The following is a 14,161-nucleotide window of genomic DNA, read 5'->3' as shown; positions in this document are numbered from 1 at the left end:
ATGTATATGTACCGGTATATGTATGCATGTATATGTATATATACGTACATACATGTATAGTTTAATCATGAATGTAGTACTCCCTACCAGCTTGTGCATGTCTTTTTCCAAATGTGTGTTCTGCTTCTTTTTTTGATTATTTCATGCGTGTCTTTTTTTCTGTCTAATTAAAACATGTGGATGCCTCAAATCCCCCCGCCCCGCCCAGGGGGGAGGATTAATCAAGTATCAACTTCACATCGTTATTCGTCCACTATAAAGCTCAGAAAGAGAAGTTTAAATCTTGAATAAATGTTAGTTTGGGCATGTCTACCAGGTACTGTTTATAATTTAGCAGCTGGGTTTGCAAAAATTCATGTTTGGTAGAAAAACAGAAAGCAAGTTTAACAACATCTGGCAGGAGACGGTGTAAGATGTGAGAGTACTTACAAAATCATCCCCAGAGTCTGCTCCCACTGAAGTGATGGACTCTTTGCTGATGGTTCGTGGTATTCGTACTCCAGCGCGAGGTGCTGTGGCTGCCTCCTCTGCGATCTTTTTCTTCAGCTTAGCAAACATGTTCGTCTCTTCAGCAGCTTTACTGGAGAGCAACCTGAAGTTTCTGGAGAGGTTCAGGTGTGGAGTTACAGCTGCTGGTTCTGGAGGCTGAAACAGAGGTTTCTGTGCAGAGCTGCTTAAAAACGTCTTGGTGTCGTGGGTCCATTCTGCTACATCTACAAAGAACAGGACTTCCATCAAAACACTTGAACTGTAGTTTCACTTTACATATAGACAGCTGTAAATGATCTCAGTTAAACATCAAGATCCTGTTCTTGTCTTGCGTTACTATAAAAATAAGACTGTTTGTGTATACTGAACACTGTACTGACACCAAGCCTGCCAGGTCAGTGGTTTCAGAGTGAAAGACTGGGAACTCCAGTCAGCTGAACCATCGCTTGTACTGGGAACTGCACCGACCCGGTGTTCCTCTCACAAACCTCCGGCACACATCAGCACAGGAGCTTCACTTCAGTTTCGACTAAAGTGCAGACGATTTAGCGTACACATTGTGGAAAACTTCAAATTAAACTAGTCTCATTAGAGAAGTGTTTTCTCATCCAAAAGCTAGCTCGGACCCTCACAACAACGAGCCGCGTTAGCTTCGTTAGCTTGTGCTGTCACTGAACTCGCCTTTTCTTCTTACCGTTAAAACTTCAGCTAAACATCCGCACGAAGACTCTTCGTGTCTTTAACAGCAACACCTTTTCTTTTCGTCCTCCTAAACAGCGTCAACAGTGGCAGTCTCGGTGACAAGTGCTTAAAAAGTCGGTAATCTCGTCTGACAAGCTAGCAGCTACACGTCATCACCCAACACAGATGGTTGCTGACGTCACTACGCAGACTCTGCTGATTGGACGAGAAGGGGTTGTCTGCAGAGTAAAAGTGGGCGTTTCTGGAGAATAGGCGTTTGTAGAGAGCAAACACTGATTGGCTACTGATTGGTGATCAGTCTTAGACCCATCCATCCATTATCTTTACCCGTTTGTTCCATTTTGGGTCACGGGGGTCGCTGGTGCCCATGTCCAGCAATCATTGTGCGAGGGGCGGGGGACACCCTGGACAGGTCTCCAGTCCATCACAGGGACACATAAAGACAAACAACCATTCACTCTCTCACTCACACCTAGGGACAATTTAGAGTTACCAATCAGCCTAACATGCGTGTTTTTGGACTGTGGGAGGAAACTGGAGTACCCGGAAAAAACCCACGCATGCACGGAGAGAACATGCAAACTCCACCCAGAAGGCCCCTGGACCGGGGTTTGAACCAGGGACCTGCTCGCTGAGAGGCAGCAGCTCTACCAGTTGCACCACCGTGCTGCACAGTCTTACACCCATAGATATCATATAAACATTAGATCCCGCATTGACGCTATCGCCTATTGGCGCAGACGAGCCGTAGGGCCGCCATCTTGGAACGGTCGACAGCTCCACTCAGTGTAACCTGTTTCTCAGGAGTAGTGAAGAATCTGTGGTTTAATCAGTCAGAGCTGAATACTAAACTCATTCTCACCATTTTTTCCTCTGTAAATCTTCGGAGTACAGCCATTAAAGCTGAACACATGGTTCAGTGTATTTAAATATTCTTGGTGGGGTTTAGTCCTTGTGGCTCCATGAAGCCAACCTGTATAAATAAAAGGTTGAATAAATCATTATGTATATATTTATATTCATTCAACCTTTATTGATACAGGTTAGTCCCACTGAGCCAATAGGACTCATTTACAAGAGAGACCTGGATTTTAACAAAGAGTGATGACAACAGTGGATAACAAACTGTTTTTCAATTGTAAAACAAACAAACAATAAAAAAATGTAAATTTGTATGAATCATTGTTGTTGTTGTTATCAGTGTCTTATTATCTTGTGCTGTGGTCCAGTGTCTTCATGGACGATGTGTGTGAGGGTGGACATGTTTGGAGGTTGCTGTGTTGAAGCTCCATGGATCAGCCTCTCTGCAGCTCTCAGCACCTTCACTGAGCTGCTCTTGTTCTTCACAGGTAGAAGGTGGGAGCTCTCATCAAATCATGATCTCCAGCATCATCTTGTTCATGCCAGGCTTTTCATCCACTGACCACACACACCTGGAAACATCAGGGGACCAGTTTAACACATCTGGAAGGAAACCAGTGAGATTTTAATATGACCAGTATGATATGATGTCATGTGGGGGAGTGGTGGAGCAGAGGTTACAAGATGGGCCTGTGATCGGAAAGTCGCAGGTTCAACTCCCGGTACCGTCAACATCAAAATGAGGTGGAAAAGGTGAAACACCCACACCTGCCTCCACCCTCATTGGCCCCACCCTGGTCCCCTGAGCAAGGCACTCAACCCCCACCATCTGCTCCTAAACAGGTCTCTCTAGAAAATGAGTTCTCGTGACTCAATGAGACTTCCTGGATAAATAAAGGGTCGATGAAAAATAAAAGTTTAAAATAGAAATACTCACATCATGAGGCCGAGGTTGTGTGTGTGACGTGCACGTTCCTGAGGTTGTGTGTGTGACGTGCACGTTCCTGAGGTTGTGTGTGAGACGTGCACGTTCCTGAGGTTGTGTGTGAGACGTGCACGTTCCTGAGACTGTGTGTGTGTGTGTGACGTGCACGTTCCTGAGGTTGTGTGTGTGGCGTGCACGTTCCTGAGACTGTGTGTGTATGTGACGTGCACGTTCCTGAGGTTGTGTGTGTGACGTGCACGTTCCTGAGACTGTGTGTGTGTGTGTGACGTGCACGTTCCTGAGGTTGTGTGTGAGACGTGCACGTTCCTGAGACTGTGTGTGTGTGACGTGCACGTTCCTGAGGTTGTGTGTGTGACGTGCACGTTCCTGAGGTTGTGTGTGTGACGTGCACGTTCCTGAGGTTGTGTGTGTGACGTGCACGTTCCTGAGAGGTCACAGACAGAGCAGCTGCAGCTTTTGTTCACTTCCTGTAGTCCTGCAGTTTTCAAGCTGAAATGAAAAAACATCATGAATATGAACTTTACAGTCTCTAGTTACCTGTTCATAGAAACACATGGAGGTGTCTCACCTTGTGACTCACAATAAAATATGTAACTTTATGAACTCTAATGAACTTATAATGATGCTCCTACTCTCTGAAGGTGAACCCATGGTACCACACCATCTCTCAGTCGGACAGTCTGATCAGTTTGATCAAAATCCTCCAGTTTAAAATCCTCACTGCTCAGATGAATCCTCCTCAAAGATACTTCCTCCTCTTCCTCACATCTTGTTCTTTGGGAAACCTTCAAAATGAAAACAGGAGATTTGTGTCAACACAAAAACATTGTACAGAGGAGGTCAAGCTTATTTTCTATTTCCTATATTCTCCCTAGTTTTATTTTTTAATTTCCTAGAACTTAAACAAAACTCCAATTATGATACATATCTGTTGATAATGAACCAAAGCTACTGAAATAGTGAGTATGCTTGTTAGCAAAATATTCCTGTCATCAGATCTCAGTCAGCTTCATTGCAGCTGAACACCGTGTTACACTGAACATCACATCAGCTGGTGGACATAAATACAGTACAGTAATATTATATTCACAAAATACTAACAATAATATGTTCATCTTACTGTGAAAAGTTATCCCCCGAGACCTGACGTCAACAGTCCGTCGATCTGAACAGAAATAAGCTGCGAAGTGCTGAGACATCTTCTGCTTTAACCAAATAAGGACGACCGTTTCAAGATGGCGGCTGAAAATCCTGCGCCGCAGCAGCCAATGAGGCATCTAGTGATTAAAGGGGAAACTAAACAGCCACTGGCCAAAAGGATGGACCAACACAGAAGATCAACATCATCAGGCCAGGACTCTGCGGTCTACACTCATCTCCAGGCCAGCGGTCACTCTTTCAGGGATGAAGATGTTCACATCCTGGACAGAGAGGAACAATGGTTTGAGAGAGGAGTAAAGGAGGCCAGGGCAGCACGGTGGCGCAACTGGTAGAGCTGCTGCCTCTCAGCGAGCAGGTCCCTGGTTCAAATCCCGGTCCAGGGGCCTTTCTGGGTGGAGTTTGCATGTTCTCTCCGTGCATGCGTGGGTTTTCTCCGGGTACTCCGGTTTCCTCCCACAGACCAAAAACATGCATGTTAGGCTGATTGGTAACTCTAAATTGTCCCTAGGTGTGAGTGAGAGAGTGAATGGTTGTTTGTCTCGTTTGTCTCTATGTGTCCCTGTGATGGACTTGCGACCCGTCCAGGGTGTACCCCGCCCCTCGCACAGTGATTGCTGGACATGGGCACCAGCGACCCCCGTGACCCAAAATGGAATAAGCGGGCAAAGATAATGGATGGATGGATGGTAAAGGAGGCCATCTTTGTGAAAAGACATCGTCCATCGTTAAACAGGGGTGGAGGCCTCCGGGTTCAACTGTCCCCCTCTTACAATGCTGTGATTGCTAGTATCACTCAACCCTCTGTGAACAGTAAGCAGCCATCAGGTGCTAATGATCCATTGTTAGGCTGATGGTCCTTCTTGACCATGTGAGCAGCTGGTTTTGGTTGTCAGCAGCAAAACTGGTTGAGCCACTCTGAGAAGGTGCTATTTAAGAGACTGAGCTGAATACAGCACCTCAGACGGAGGAAGACGAAACGTTTCTACATTTTTTTGTTGCTTTGTTTTTTGAATGTCGAGAGGACCAGACTTCACTTTTTTAGGTTTTCTACCTGGATGATTGAGCATGCTTCAGGGTAAGTGTTCAATAAAGTAAAAAAATAAAAAAATAAAAAAGGAAATAAAATAACGAAGAACGAGGAAGGCGTGTTAATGGTATCTACCACTCCCTACAGGCAAAAACTGGAAATACAGAAACACAAAGCAACTCAGAAATGATGTTATTTAATTCATTCAGTCTTTATTCAGACAGGTTAATCCCATTGAGCCTCGAGGACTCATTTACAAGAGAGACCTGATAAATATTAATAAATGCTTTGGACAATTACCTTAAACTTTCTGATGCATTTTGACTGTTGAAGTTAATATTTTTTATAGTTCTTAAATTTCTTTATAATTTTAATTTACTTTGTCATTTATCAGGGACCATATACAGAAAACGATTAAGGATTCAAGGATGCAATAATTTTTATTGTCATTCACATCACATGTGGTACATGAGGTGGAACGAAACTATGTACACAAGGTCCCAGTTACATCCAACAACAAAAAAAAATAATTTTTTTTTAAAGAAAAACATTAGTAAGATTCGAGTCATGAACTAAGAATATACTCCATTCACTAAACCAAGAATACACTAAGCACTAATGGTACAAAAACAATGCACCAAACAACAGCGGCACGAACATGAGTCTGTGTGAGCAGATGAGTACGAATGAACACAGCAGCATGAGATCAGCAGCATGGATAATCAGCAGCACATATCAACAATCAAGTGGCATCACAGTGATTATTCTGGTTAGAGATTCATGAGTCTAACAGCCTCAGGGTAGAAGCTGTTCCTCAGTCTAGTGATTCTACACTTAATGCTCCTTAACCTCCTTCCTGAGGGGAGCGGGACAAAAAGTGTGTGTGCTGGGTGAGTGGGGTCCTTCATGATGCAGGTGGCCCTCTTCCTGCATCTGGAGGTGTAGATGTCTGTGATGGTGGGGAGGCTGACTCCAACATCTTCTGTGCAGCCTTCACCACTCTCTGCAGAGCTTTTCTTTCTGCAGCTGTGCAGCCTCCATGCCACACGTTGATGCTGGAGCACAGGATGCTCTCCACTGCACACCTGTAGAAGGAGGTGAGGACTGAGCTTCCCAGACCAGCTCGCCTCAGCCGTCTGAGGAAGTAGAGTCTCTGATGAGCTTTCTTCATCAGGCTGGTGGTGTTGTTGCTCCAGCTGAGGTTGTCATTCATGTGTACACCCAAGTACTTGTAGCTGGAGACCACTTCCACCACAGATCCTCTCATGTTCAGGGGCAGGAGGTGTGTTTAAAACCAATTAGTAGAGTACAGAGACACACTATTAGATTATAGTCAGATTATAGCTTTCTGGCTAATTTTCATGTCAAGTAAAAATTGAAACTAAAAGGTTCTAAATAAAAACAAGGAATAAAATCAAGTACATAAAATGTATCAATACATTTACCTATACCCAAAGTGTAAATTTGTACAAAAACAGTACATGTCTAGAGATGTATAAACTAATCTGAGTGTTAATAATGCATCGATCTTAAAGATCAATGATGAGAGGTTTGAGTGACTAAAATCCTTTATTGCTTTAAATTCTCCTGTTGAAAATGTTTTAATACACTTTAAGCAGCTTAGATGTAGTTGTTAGGAACTGTGAGCATTTATTCTCTTTTATTGCATTTCACTGTAAATTATAAAACTTTCACACAATTCATGTTTTGTGGAGTCATTTAACGTGCTAAAACATTTATTACTGAAATGTAGACCTCTAAGTCGTTCCAGTCTCTCAGATGGTGCTGCATCAAAAATAATTTAGAGTTTAAAACAAAACTATTAGACTTCTTTGGTGGAAACTTATTTTTTAACCCTTAGGATGTTGGATGTCTGAGAATCTGCTCAAATGTATATATTTTTAAATGGTTGTTGATTAGGGGCGGCATGGTGGCTCAGCTGGTAGAGCTGCCTCCTCTCAGTAAGCAGCCGCCCGGGCTCAAATCCCAGCTGGGTGCAGTCTGCATGCTCTCTCCGTGCTGCCTGGGTTTTCTCCAGTTTCCTCCCACAGACCAAAAACATGCATGTTAGACTGACTGGTAACTCTAAATTATCTCTAGGTGTGAGAGAGAATGTTTGTCTCGTTTGTCTCTGTGTGTCCCTGTGATGGACTGGAGACCTGTCCAGGTGTCCCCCGCCTCTCGGACAGTGACTGCTGGACATGGGCACCAGTGTCCCCCATGACCCAAAAAAGAAGAAGCGGGTGAAGATGATGGACGGATGAGCTTTTGATCGTAAAGTTTTGCATCAGTTTAAGGTCACCTTGCATTTTATTTTTCTTGATGCGGATGCTTTGATTCAGAACTCGGTCCTCTGGAGGACTGAGGCAGCTTCCACTTTAGATCAGCTGAGCAAAAATATTTATTACAAGAATAATCTGAGCAATAGAAAGATGTTGTAGATCAATCATCAGTGTGCTTCATAAAACTTTACTGTTCTGGAGCTTTCAGATGTTTAACACAATCCCAAGATGGACAGACATCAGCAATGAGCCATCAATCTGGGAGGGGTTAAAGGTCAGATGTGGACATCTCAGAATGTTCAACCAAAAGTCAGACCATGCAACTGTTGGAAAAGACTTCATGCTCCATCTCAGACTCTACAGAGCCGTTAACGTCAAATGATTTTAAAATTGTGTTGTAACATCTTCACACTTGACGTATTCTTTAAAACACTGAAAAGGATTACTTTTAGTACCAACCTCAGTTTCTGACAGAACAACGAGACAAGACTCAACAAGCAGGACTTTTAGGAAGTGTTGTGTTTTCAGAACAGGACAGACATCTTCAGGAGTTTCTCATCAAAGCTTTCTAGTCCAAAGATTTGGTTTCAGCACCGGAGCTCCCCACGTTTTATTTGACATGAAAACGTTCCTCAGAGAAGCAAATCACAAATAATAATGTTGGTCTTACTTGGCTAAAGAAATTATGTTTTACAGTTTCCATTCAGTTCATTTCTAAAGCTCCAAGTCACAAGAGAAGTCGTCTCAGGGACTGAACAGAAACATTCATATGTAAAAAATAATAATTTAACTTTATTTATCTGAGGAGCAGCTTTGAGTTTAACTCCATCACAGAACTCTCATCTTGAACAAGCATGAAGGCGACAGTGGAAAGAAAAACTCCCTCATGAGGAAGAAACCTTTAGCAGAACCAGCTCAGGACAAGCTGCCATGTATCTAAACAGAAGAGATTATTTGAGCCACCATATATTATATACAGCATGCTTGCCACCACCGTTTGACCCCCTGATCTGACTTCTTATTGTAAAGTACAAAAATAATTTAATTCTGAGAAAACCAAAGGTTTGGCCTCAGGATAGGAGATGCACTCTGTCCTGAACTTGACAAATAAAAGGAGGTACCAACTTCCATCTTGATGTGCGTCTGGGCAGGACGGCCTCCACAAAATACTGGGTTGCAAAATCAAAGATGGCTACTGCCGTATAGTAGATGTCAAACTTGAGAGTCGGACAGTTTGAAAAATAAGCAACGCGCCATCTTTCACTTCAACATTTAGCTGCGTAAAAAAAAGGTACTAGCCATGTCAAAATCCAAGATGGACGCAAAGACAGATGTTTGCAAACCTGAAGACATGACCATCCATTATCTTTACCTGCTTATTCCATTTTGGGTCACGGGGGTCGCTGGTGCCCATGTCCAGCAATCACTGTGCGAGGGGCGGGGGACACCCTGGACAGGTCTCCAGTCCATCACAGGGACACATAGAGACAAACGAGACAAACAACCATTCACTCTCTCACTCACACCTAGGGACAATTTAGAGTTACCAATCAGCCTAACATGCATGTTTTTGGTCTGTGGGAGGAAACTGGAGTGCCAGGAGAAAACCCACGCATGCACGGAGAGAACATGCAAACTCCACCCAGGAGGTCCCTGGACCGGGGTTTGAACCAGGGACCTGCTCGCTGAGAGGCAGCAGCTCCACCAGTCGCACCACCGTGCTGCCCTGAAGACATGACCATTAAAGAAAACTTCTAGTTTTAGATCGCTCTCAAGTTGTTTACTCGACTGACTGGGGTGAAGACTGATCTACGGTGCCCAAGGCCACCATTAGCCACCCCCTGGCTTTGTCATTGCCACTGGTGGTGGATAAAATTGTTCCCTCCCCAGAACCTGACAAGCCCCCACCCTGCAAACAAACAAATTCTACGCAGTGTAACTCCTCCCCACTTAAACATCTTGCACCAAAAGCTACTAGCGCTCCCTGTTGTCAGTCCAGAACTCAAACCCCTCAGGGACGGGGTCATCGGCTCCAAGCTCATCACTCCAAAAAATGTGTCATTTCCTCCCCATCATTTGAGCTATGGTCCAACATGGGCTAACTTCAAGCATTTATTTTGTGTAAACATGAAAACATACGCACACAAAGCTTATAGAATGTACACACATTTTTAAAAAGTACCGTAGACTAAAGACCAAAAGATGGAATGAGCAACAACTGTTTACACGTAAACTCTCGTCTTTATTGTTTATCGTCATATTAGTCACTCCGACACGACGGTCTAGAAGAGGACTGTAATGTTTGTGCAGTGCTTTTATCTTGCGTCCAGATGAACATGTGGCCGTAACTAAATAAAACCGAACAATCTATACAACGCTGCATGTGCAACTTGCTCAGCAGTGACTCTTCCTTTATTGGGAGGGAGAATGGAGATTTATAAATATGAACATTTTACACGGTTCAGCTTTCTGAGTCCTTCAGCATGGTGGTGATGTGCAGCGGTAGTTCTTCACTGCAACATGTCGATGTGACTCAAGCTGTGGACTAATGGCGTTTAATGCACAGGAAGTGAATACAACTCAACGGTTGGCACCAAGAAATCCACTATGAAGATGCTAAATGTAATATACAAACACTGGGGGATGAGTGCTGCGCCTCAGTCTCCTGCTCACAGGAAATAAGGCGTGGTCGTCCGGGGGGGGATGACCCTTTCAGAGTCGGGCACAGCTCTAAAGAGCTTTGGCTCCCGTGTGTTGGCGTCTTTGAAGACCATGATGGAGGCGATGTTGCCACAGCGGTAGCAGTAGTTGGGAGCAGACCACACGGTGACCAGCTTCTCATCAAACATGAACTTGTAGCCTTCGTGCACGAGCTGGTGAGCCCTGCAGATGAGCTTCAGGTTGTTGATGTGAACAAACTGCACACACACACACACACAAGTGTTTAATTGATGACATTGCAACGCATCAGTTGGACATGTCTAATCACTATAAAATGTTTCTGACACACGATTTGGCAAAATAATTTCTATACACAGTGGTCCCTCGCTACTTCACAGTTCCTTTATCACGGATTTGCTCTATCGAGGTTTTTCAAAATAAAATGGAAATGACCCACAACTGGCTGTTTGATGGACGACCCACATGATCAGCATGGAATTTTATTTAAAATAAATTATTTAAAGTTATTTAGCACCTGCTGAACAGCTATCAGCTGATCTGTGTGCAGAGTAGAAAAGTGGGCGTGGCCAAGACAGCTTGCAGGTGGCTGACAGAGAGAAATCATGACATGCTGAGCCCTTTGAGAGCGTTTAGAAACATTGTTTAGAATATTGTAATAGTGTGGGAAGGGTTTTAAACACCTTTATATACAAATTAAAAAAATAAATACAAACCGGATTCCAAAAAAGTTGGGACACTAAACAAATTGTGAATAAAAACTGAATACAAGGATGTGGAGATGGCAAATGTCAATATTTTATTCGTAATATAACAGATGACAGATCAAAAGTTTAATCTGAGTAAATGTAACATTTTAAAGGAAAAATATGTTGATTCAAAATTTTACAGCGTCAACAAATCCCAAAAAAGTTGGGACAAGTAGCAATAAGTGGCTGGAAAAAGGAAATTGAGGATATAACAAACAGCTGGAAGACCAATTAACACTAATTAGGTCAATTGACAACATGATTGGGTATAAAAAGCTTCTCAGAGTGTCAGTGTCTCTCAGAAGCCAAGATGGTAAGAGGATCACCAATTCCACCATTGTTGCGCAGAAAGATAGTGCAGCAATACCAGAATGGTGTTACCCAGCGTAAAATATCAAAGAATATTAATTTATCATCATCAACCGTGCATAACATCATCAAAAGATTCAGAGAATCTGGAACAATCGCTGTGCATAAGGGTCAAGGCCGTAAAACTCTACTGGATGCTCGTGATCTCCGGGCCCTTAAACGTCACTGCACCTCAAACAGGAATGCCACTGTCAAGGAAATAACAGAATGGGCTCAGGAATACTTCCAGTGAACACAATCCACCGTGCCATCCGCCGTTGCCAGCTGAAACTCTAAAGTGCAAAGAGGAAGCCACATCTAAGCAAGCTCCACAAGCTAAGACGTTTGCACTGGGCCAGGGGTCATTTAAAATAGAGTGTGGCAAAATGGAAGACTGTTCTGTGGTCAGATGAGTCACGATTTGAAGTTCTTTATGGAACACTGGGACGCCATGTCATCCGGACCAGAGAGGACGAGGATAGCCCAAGTTGTTATCAACGCTCCGTTCAGAAGCCTGCATCACTGATGGTATGGGGTTGCATGAGCGCTTGTAGCATGGGCAGCTTGCATGTCTGGAAAGGCACCATTAATGCAGAGAACTATGTTCAGGTTCTAGAACAACATATGCTCCCATCTAGACGTCATCTCTTTCAGGGAAGACCCTGCATTTTTCAACACGATAATGCCAAACCACATTCTGCAGCAATCACAACATCATGGCTACGTAGGAGAAGGATCCGGGTACTGAAATGGCCAGCCTGCAGTCCAGATCTTTCACCTATAGAGAACATTTGGTGCATTATAAAGAGGAAGGTGCGACAAAGAAGGCCCAAGATGATTGAACAGTTAGAGGCCTGTATTAGACATGAATGGGAGAGCATTCCTATTTCTAAACTTGAGAAACTGGTCTCCTCTGTCCCCAGACGTCTGTTGAGTGTTGTAAGAAGAAGGGGGGGATGCCACACAGTGGTAAAAATGGACTTGTCCTAACTTTTTTGGGATTTGTTGACGCCATGAAATTTGAAAACAACAGATTTTTCCCTTAAAATGATACATTCTCTCAGTTTAAACTTTTGATCTGTGATTGTGTTCTATTCTGAATAAAATATTAGATGTTGGCACCTCCTCATCATTGCATTCAGTTTGTATTCACAATTTGTTTAGTGTCCCAACTTTTTTGGAATCTGGTTTGTACATTTATTCCAGCTTTTATGGGAGTTATAATGATTGAGGTGAGTCTTGTGTAGTTTGTAGAGATGTGTGGATGAGGCTTTGTAAAGTTGTTTTCCTTTAAGTACTTAAGAAAACTTCAAAGACCGACCATCTTGTGGTCAGCTGTATTTACAGCAGACCCAAACTCCCTGCAGTCACTCAAGGGTCAGAATCACCCAATCTCCTGCTAACTGCGGAGCTAATTCGATTCCTTCAGACCCTTGTCAGTAAGCTCTTATCTTAAACTTCTGTTTATGTCCATTGTGCTTTATCACAGTTTAAAGAAATAATCTTTACTACAAAGCTCTTCATTGTTATAATACAATAAAACATGTTGGGTTTTATAACCATGCTATCTAGGAGAGATAAAATAAACTATAAATACATCCATTAATTGTTAGGCGTTTTTAGAGCCATCTATAAAGGTACTCTCGTACAGATGTTACACTCTGAAAGTCGACTTTGTGGATTTCAGTTTTCACTTTGCCAAAAGAAGACCAGCCATTGTGCTGATGGTTCTAATCCGGTGTCTACATGCCAGATGTTTGCCCAGGAAAAAAAGTTCAAGTGAATTTTTATATCAAGCCTGTTACAGCCCCCACCGTCACTCATACACACACCTCTGGCAATTTTAATCTGTTTTAAATTAACCTTGAAGGCAGCTACTGTTCAATTAAAAAAAAAAATCTGAGTCCTGATTCCAGTAAATCTAACACAGCAGGGTAAGTGTTGGGAATCGTGTTTTACTGACTTATTCAGGTTTTCACACACGGTTGCTTCAATCTGGAGCAACTTGGGGATCAGAGTCCAGTTTAAGTTTCTCACAGCGAAAAGTTCTTCAGTTATCAGATAAACCAAAGCGGGTACTCAAAAGAACCTGATACAGAACAAACAGGCCTGTAAAGAATCCCAGTACTTTCCATAATGAAACTTAATCTCACTCGCATGACATTGATGGAATTAGATCTTACTTTAGTGCTAACGTAATTTTAAAAAGTCATCACTAAAGTCATCTTTGTCATAAATGTTTATTTGAATTTGTTTGAGTTCAAATGCAAATCTAAGGTACTCTGCGTTGGTTTTATTCCACTTTAGCAGCAATAATTGTAAAAGCAGGGTGTACATTTATAAAAGGAACTATTTCTGGAAGCTGCATTTTTTTTAAATAATAACACTTAAACCTTGCTTTTCAGACACTCTGAGCTAAAATTTGCGTGCTAGAAGCTGAGATCCATCAACAACACAAGCTAATCAAAAATTCAAAATGGACACCAAAACATTTGAACACATTGACCTTTTTCAACTTTTACTTAAATTTTTAATTTTATGTTGTTGCTAGCCTTCTACTTTTAGCCTTTAGCTAACATTTTGTTTCTTAGCTGTTTAGGTTCAGATTCTCCAACAAACTTTAGCATTTTTTTCCACTTATTTTTAGGTAAAATTTCATCTACTTAAATTCAACTAGCATTAATTAGGGTAGTGATGGGGCAGAGGTTGGAGAAGGTGGGCCTGTGATCGGAAGGTTGTCGGTTTGAGTCCCCGGACTGACAACATAAAAAAATGTGGGTGGAAGAGGTGAAACACCCACATGCTTCCACCCTCATTTGCCCCACTCTGGGCCCTTGAGCCCTTAACCCCACCATCTGCTCCCAAACAGGTCTCTTGAAAATGAGTCCTTGTGACTCAATGAGACTACCTGGATAAA

At 42.7% G+C, this 14,161-nt stretch overlaps 2 protein-coding genes across 2 annotated transcripts in view; both read right to left on the bottom strand.

Annotated features, from left to right (window-relative positions):
• LOC119413713 (golgin subfamily A member 1) overlaps positions 1-682 on the bottom strand; it is a 52,676-nt gene extending 51,994 nt beyond the window's left edge. Inside the window, exon 1 of the mRNA XM_037680767.1 lies at positions 430-682. Coding sequence (XP_037536695.1) covers positions 430-558 — 129 coding nt within the window. The 5' untranslated portion in view covers positions 559-682. The remainder of the gene's footprint in view (positions 1-429) is intronic.
• A 9,007-nt stretch (positions 683-9,689) lies between these two features.
• The window catches only part of LOC119413712 (serine/threonine-protein phosphatase 6 catalytic subunit-like), a 12,229-nt gene continuing 7,757 nt past the window's right edge, over positions 9,690-14,161 (bottom strand). The window contains exon 2 of the mRNA XM_037680766.1: positions 9,690-10,386. Coding sequence (XP_037536694.1) covers positions 10,138-10,386 — 249 coding nt within the window. The 3' untranslated portion in view covers positions 9,690-10,137. The remainder of the gene's footprint in view (positions 10,387-14,161) is intronic.

Source organism: Nematolebias whitei, chromosome 8, assembly GCF_014905685.2.
Source record: "Nematolebias whitei isolate Nwh7 chromosome 8, NemWhi1, whole genome shotgun sequence".
Classification (NCBI taxonomy): Eukaryota; Metazoa; Chordata; class Actinopteri; order Cyprinodontiformes; family Rivulidae; genus Nematolebias; species Nematolebias whitei.
This window is presented reverse-complemented; position numbering and strand designations above follow the sequence as displayed.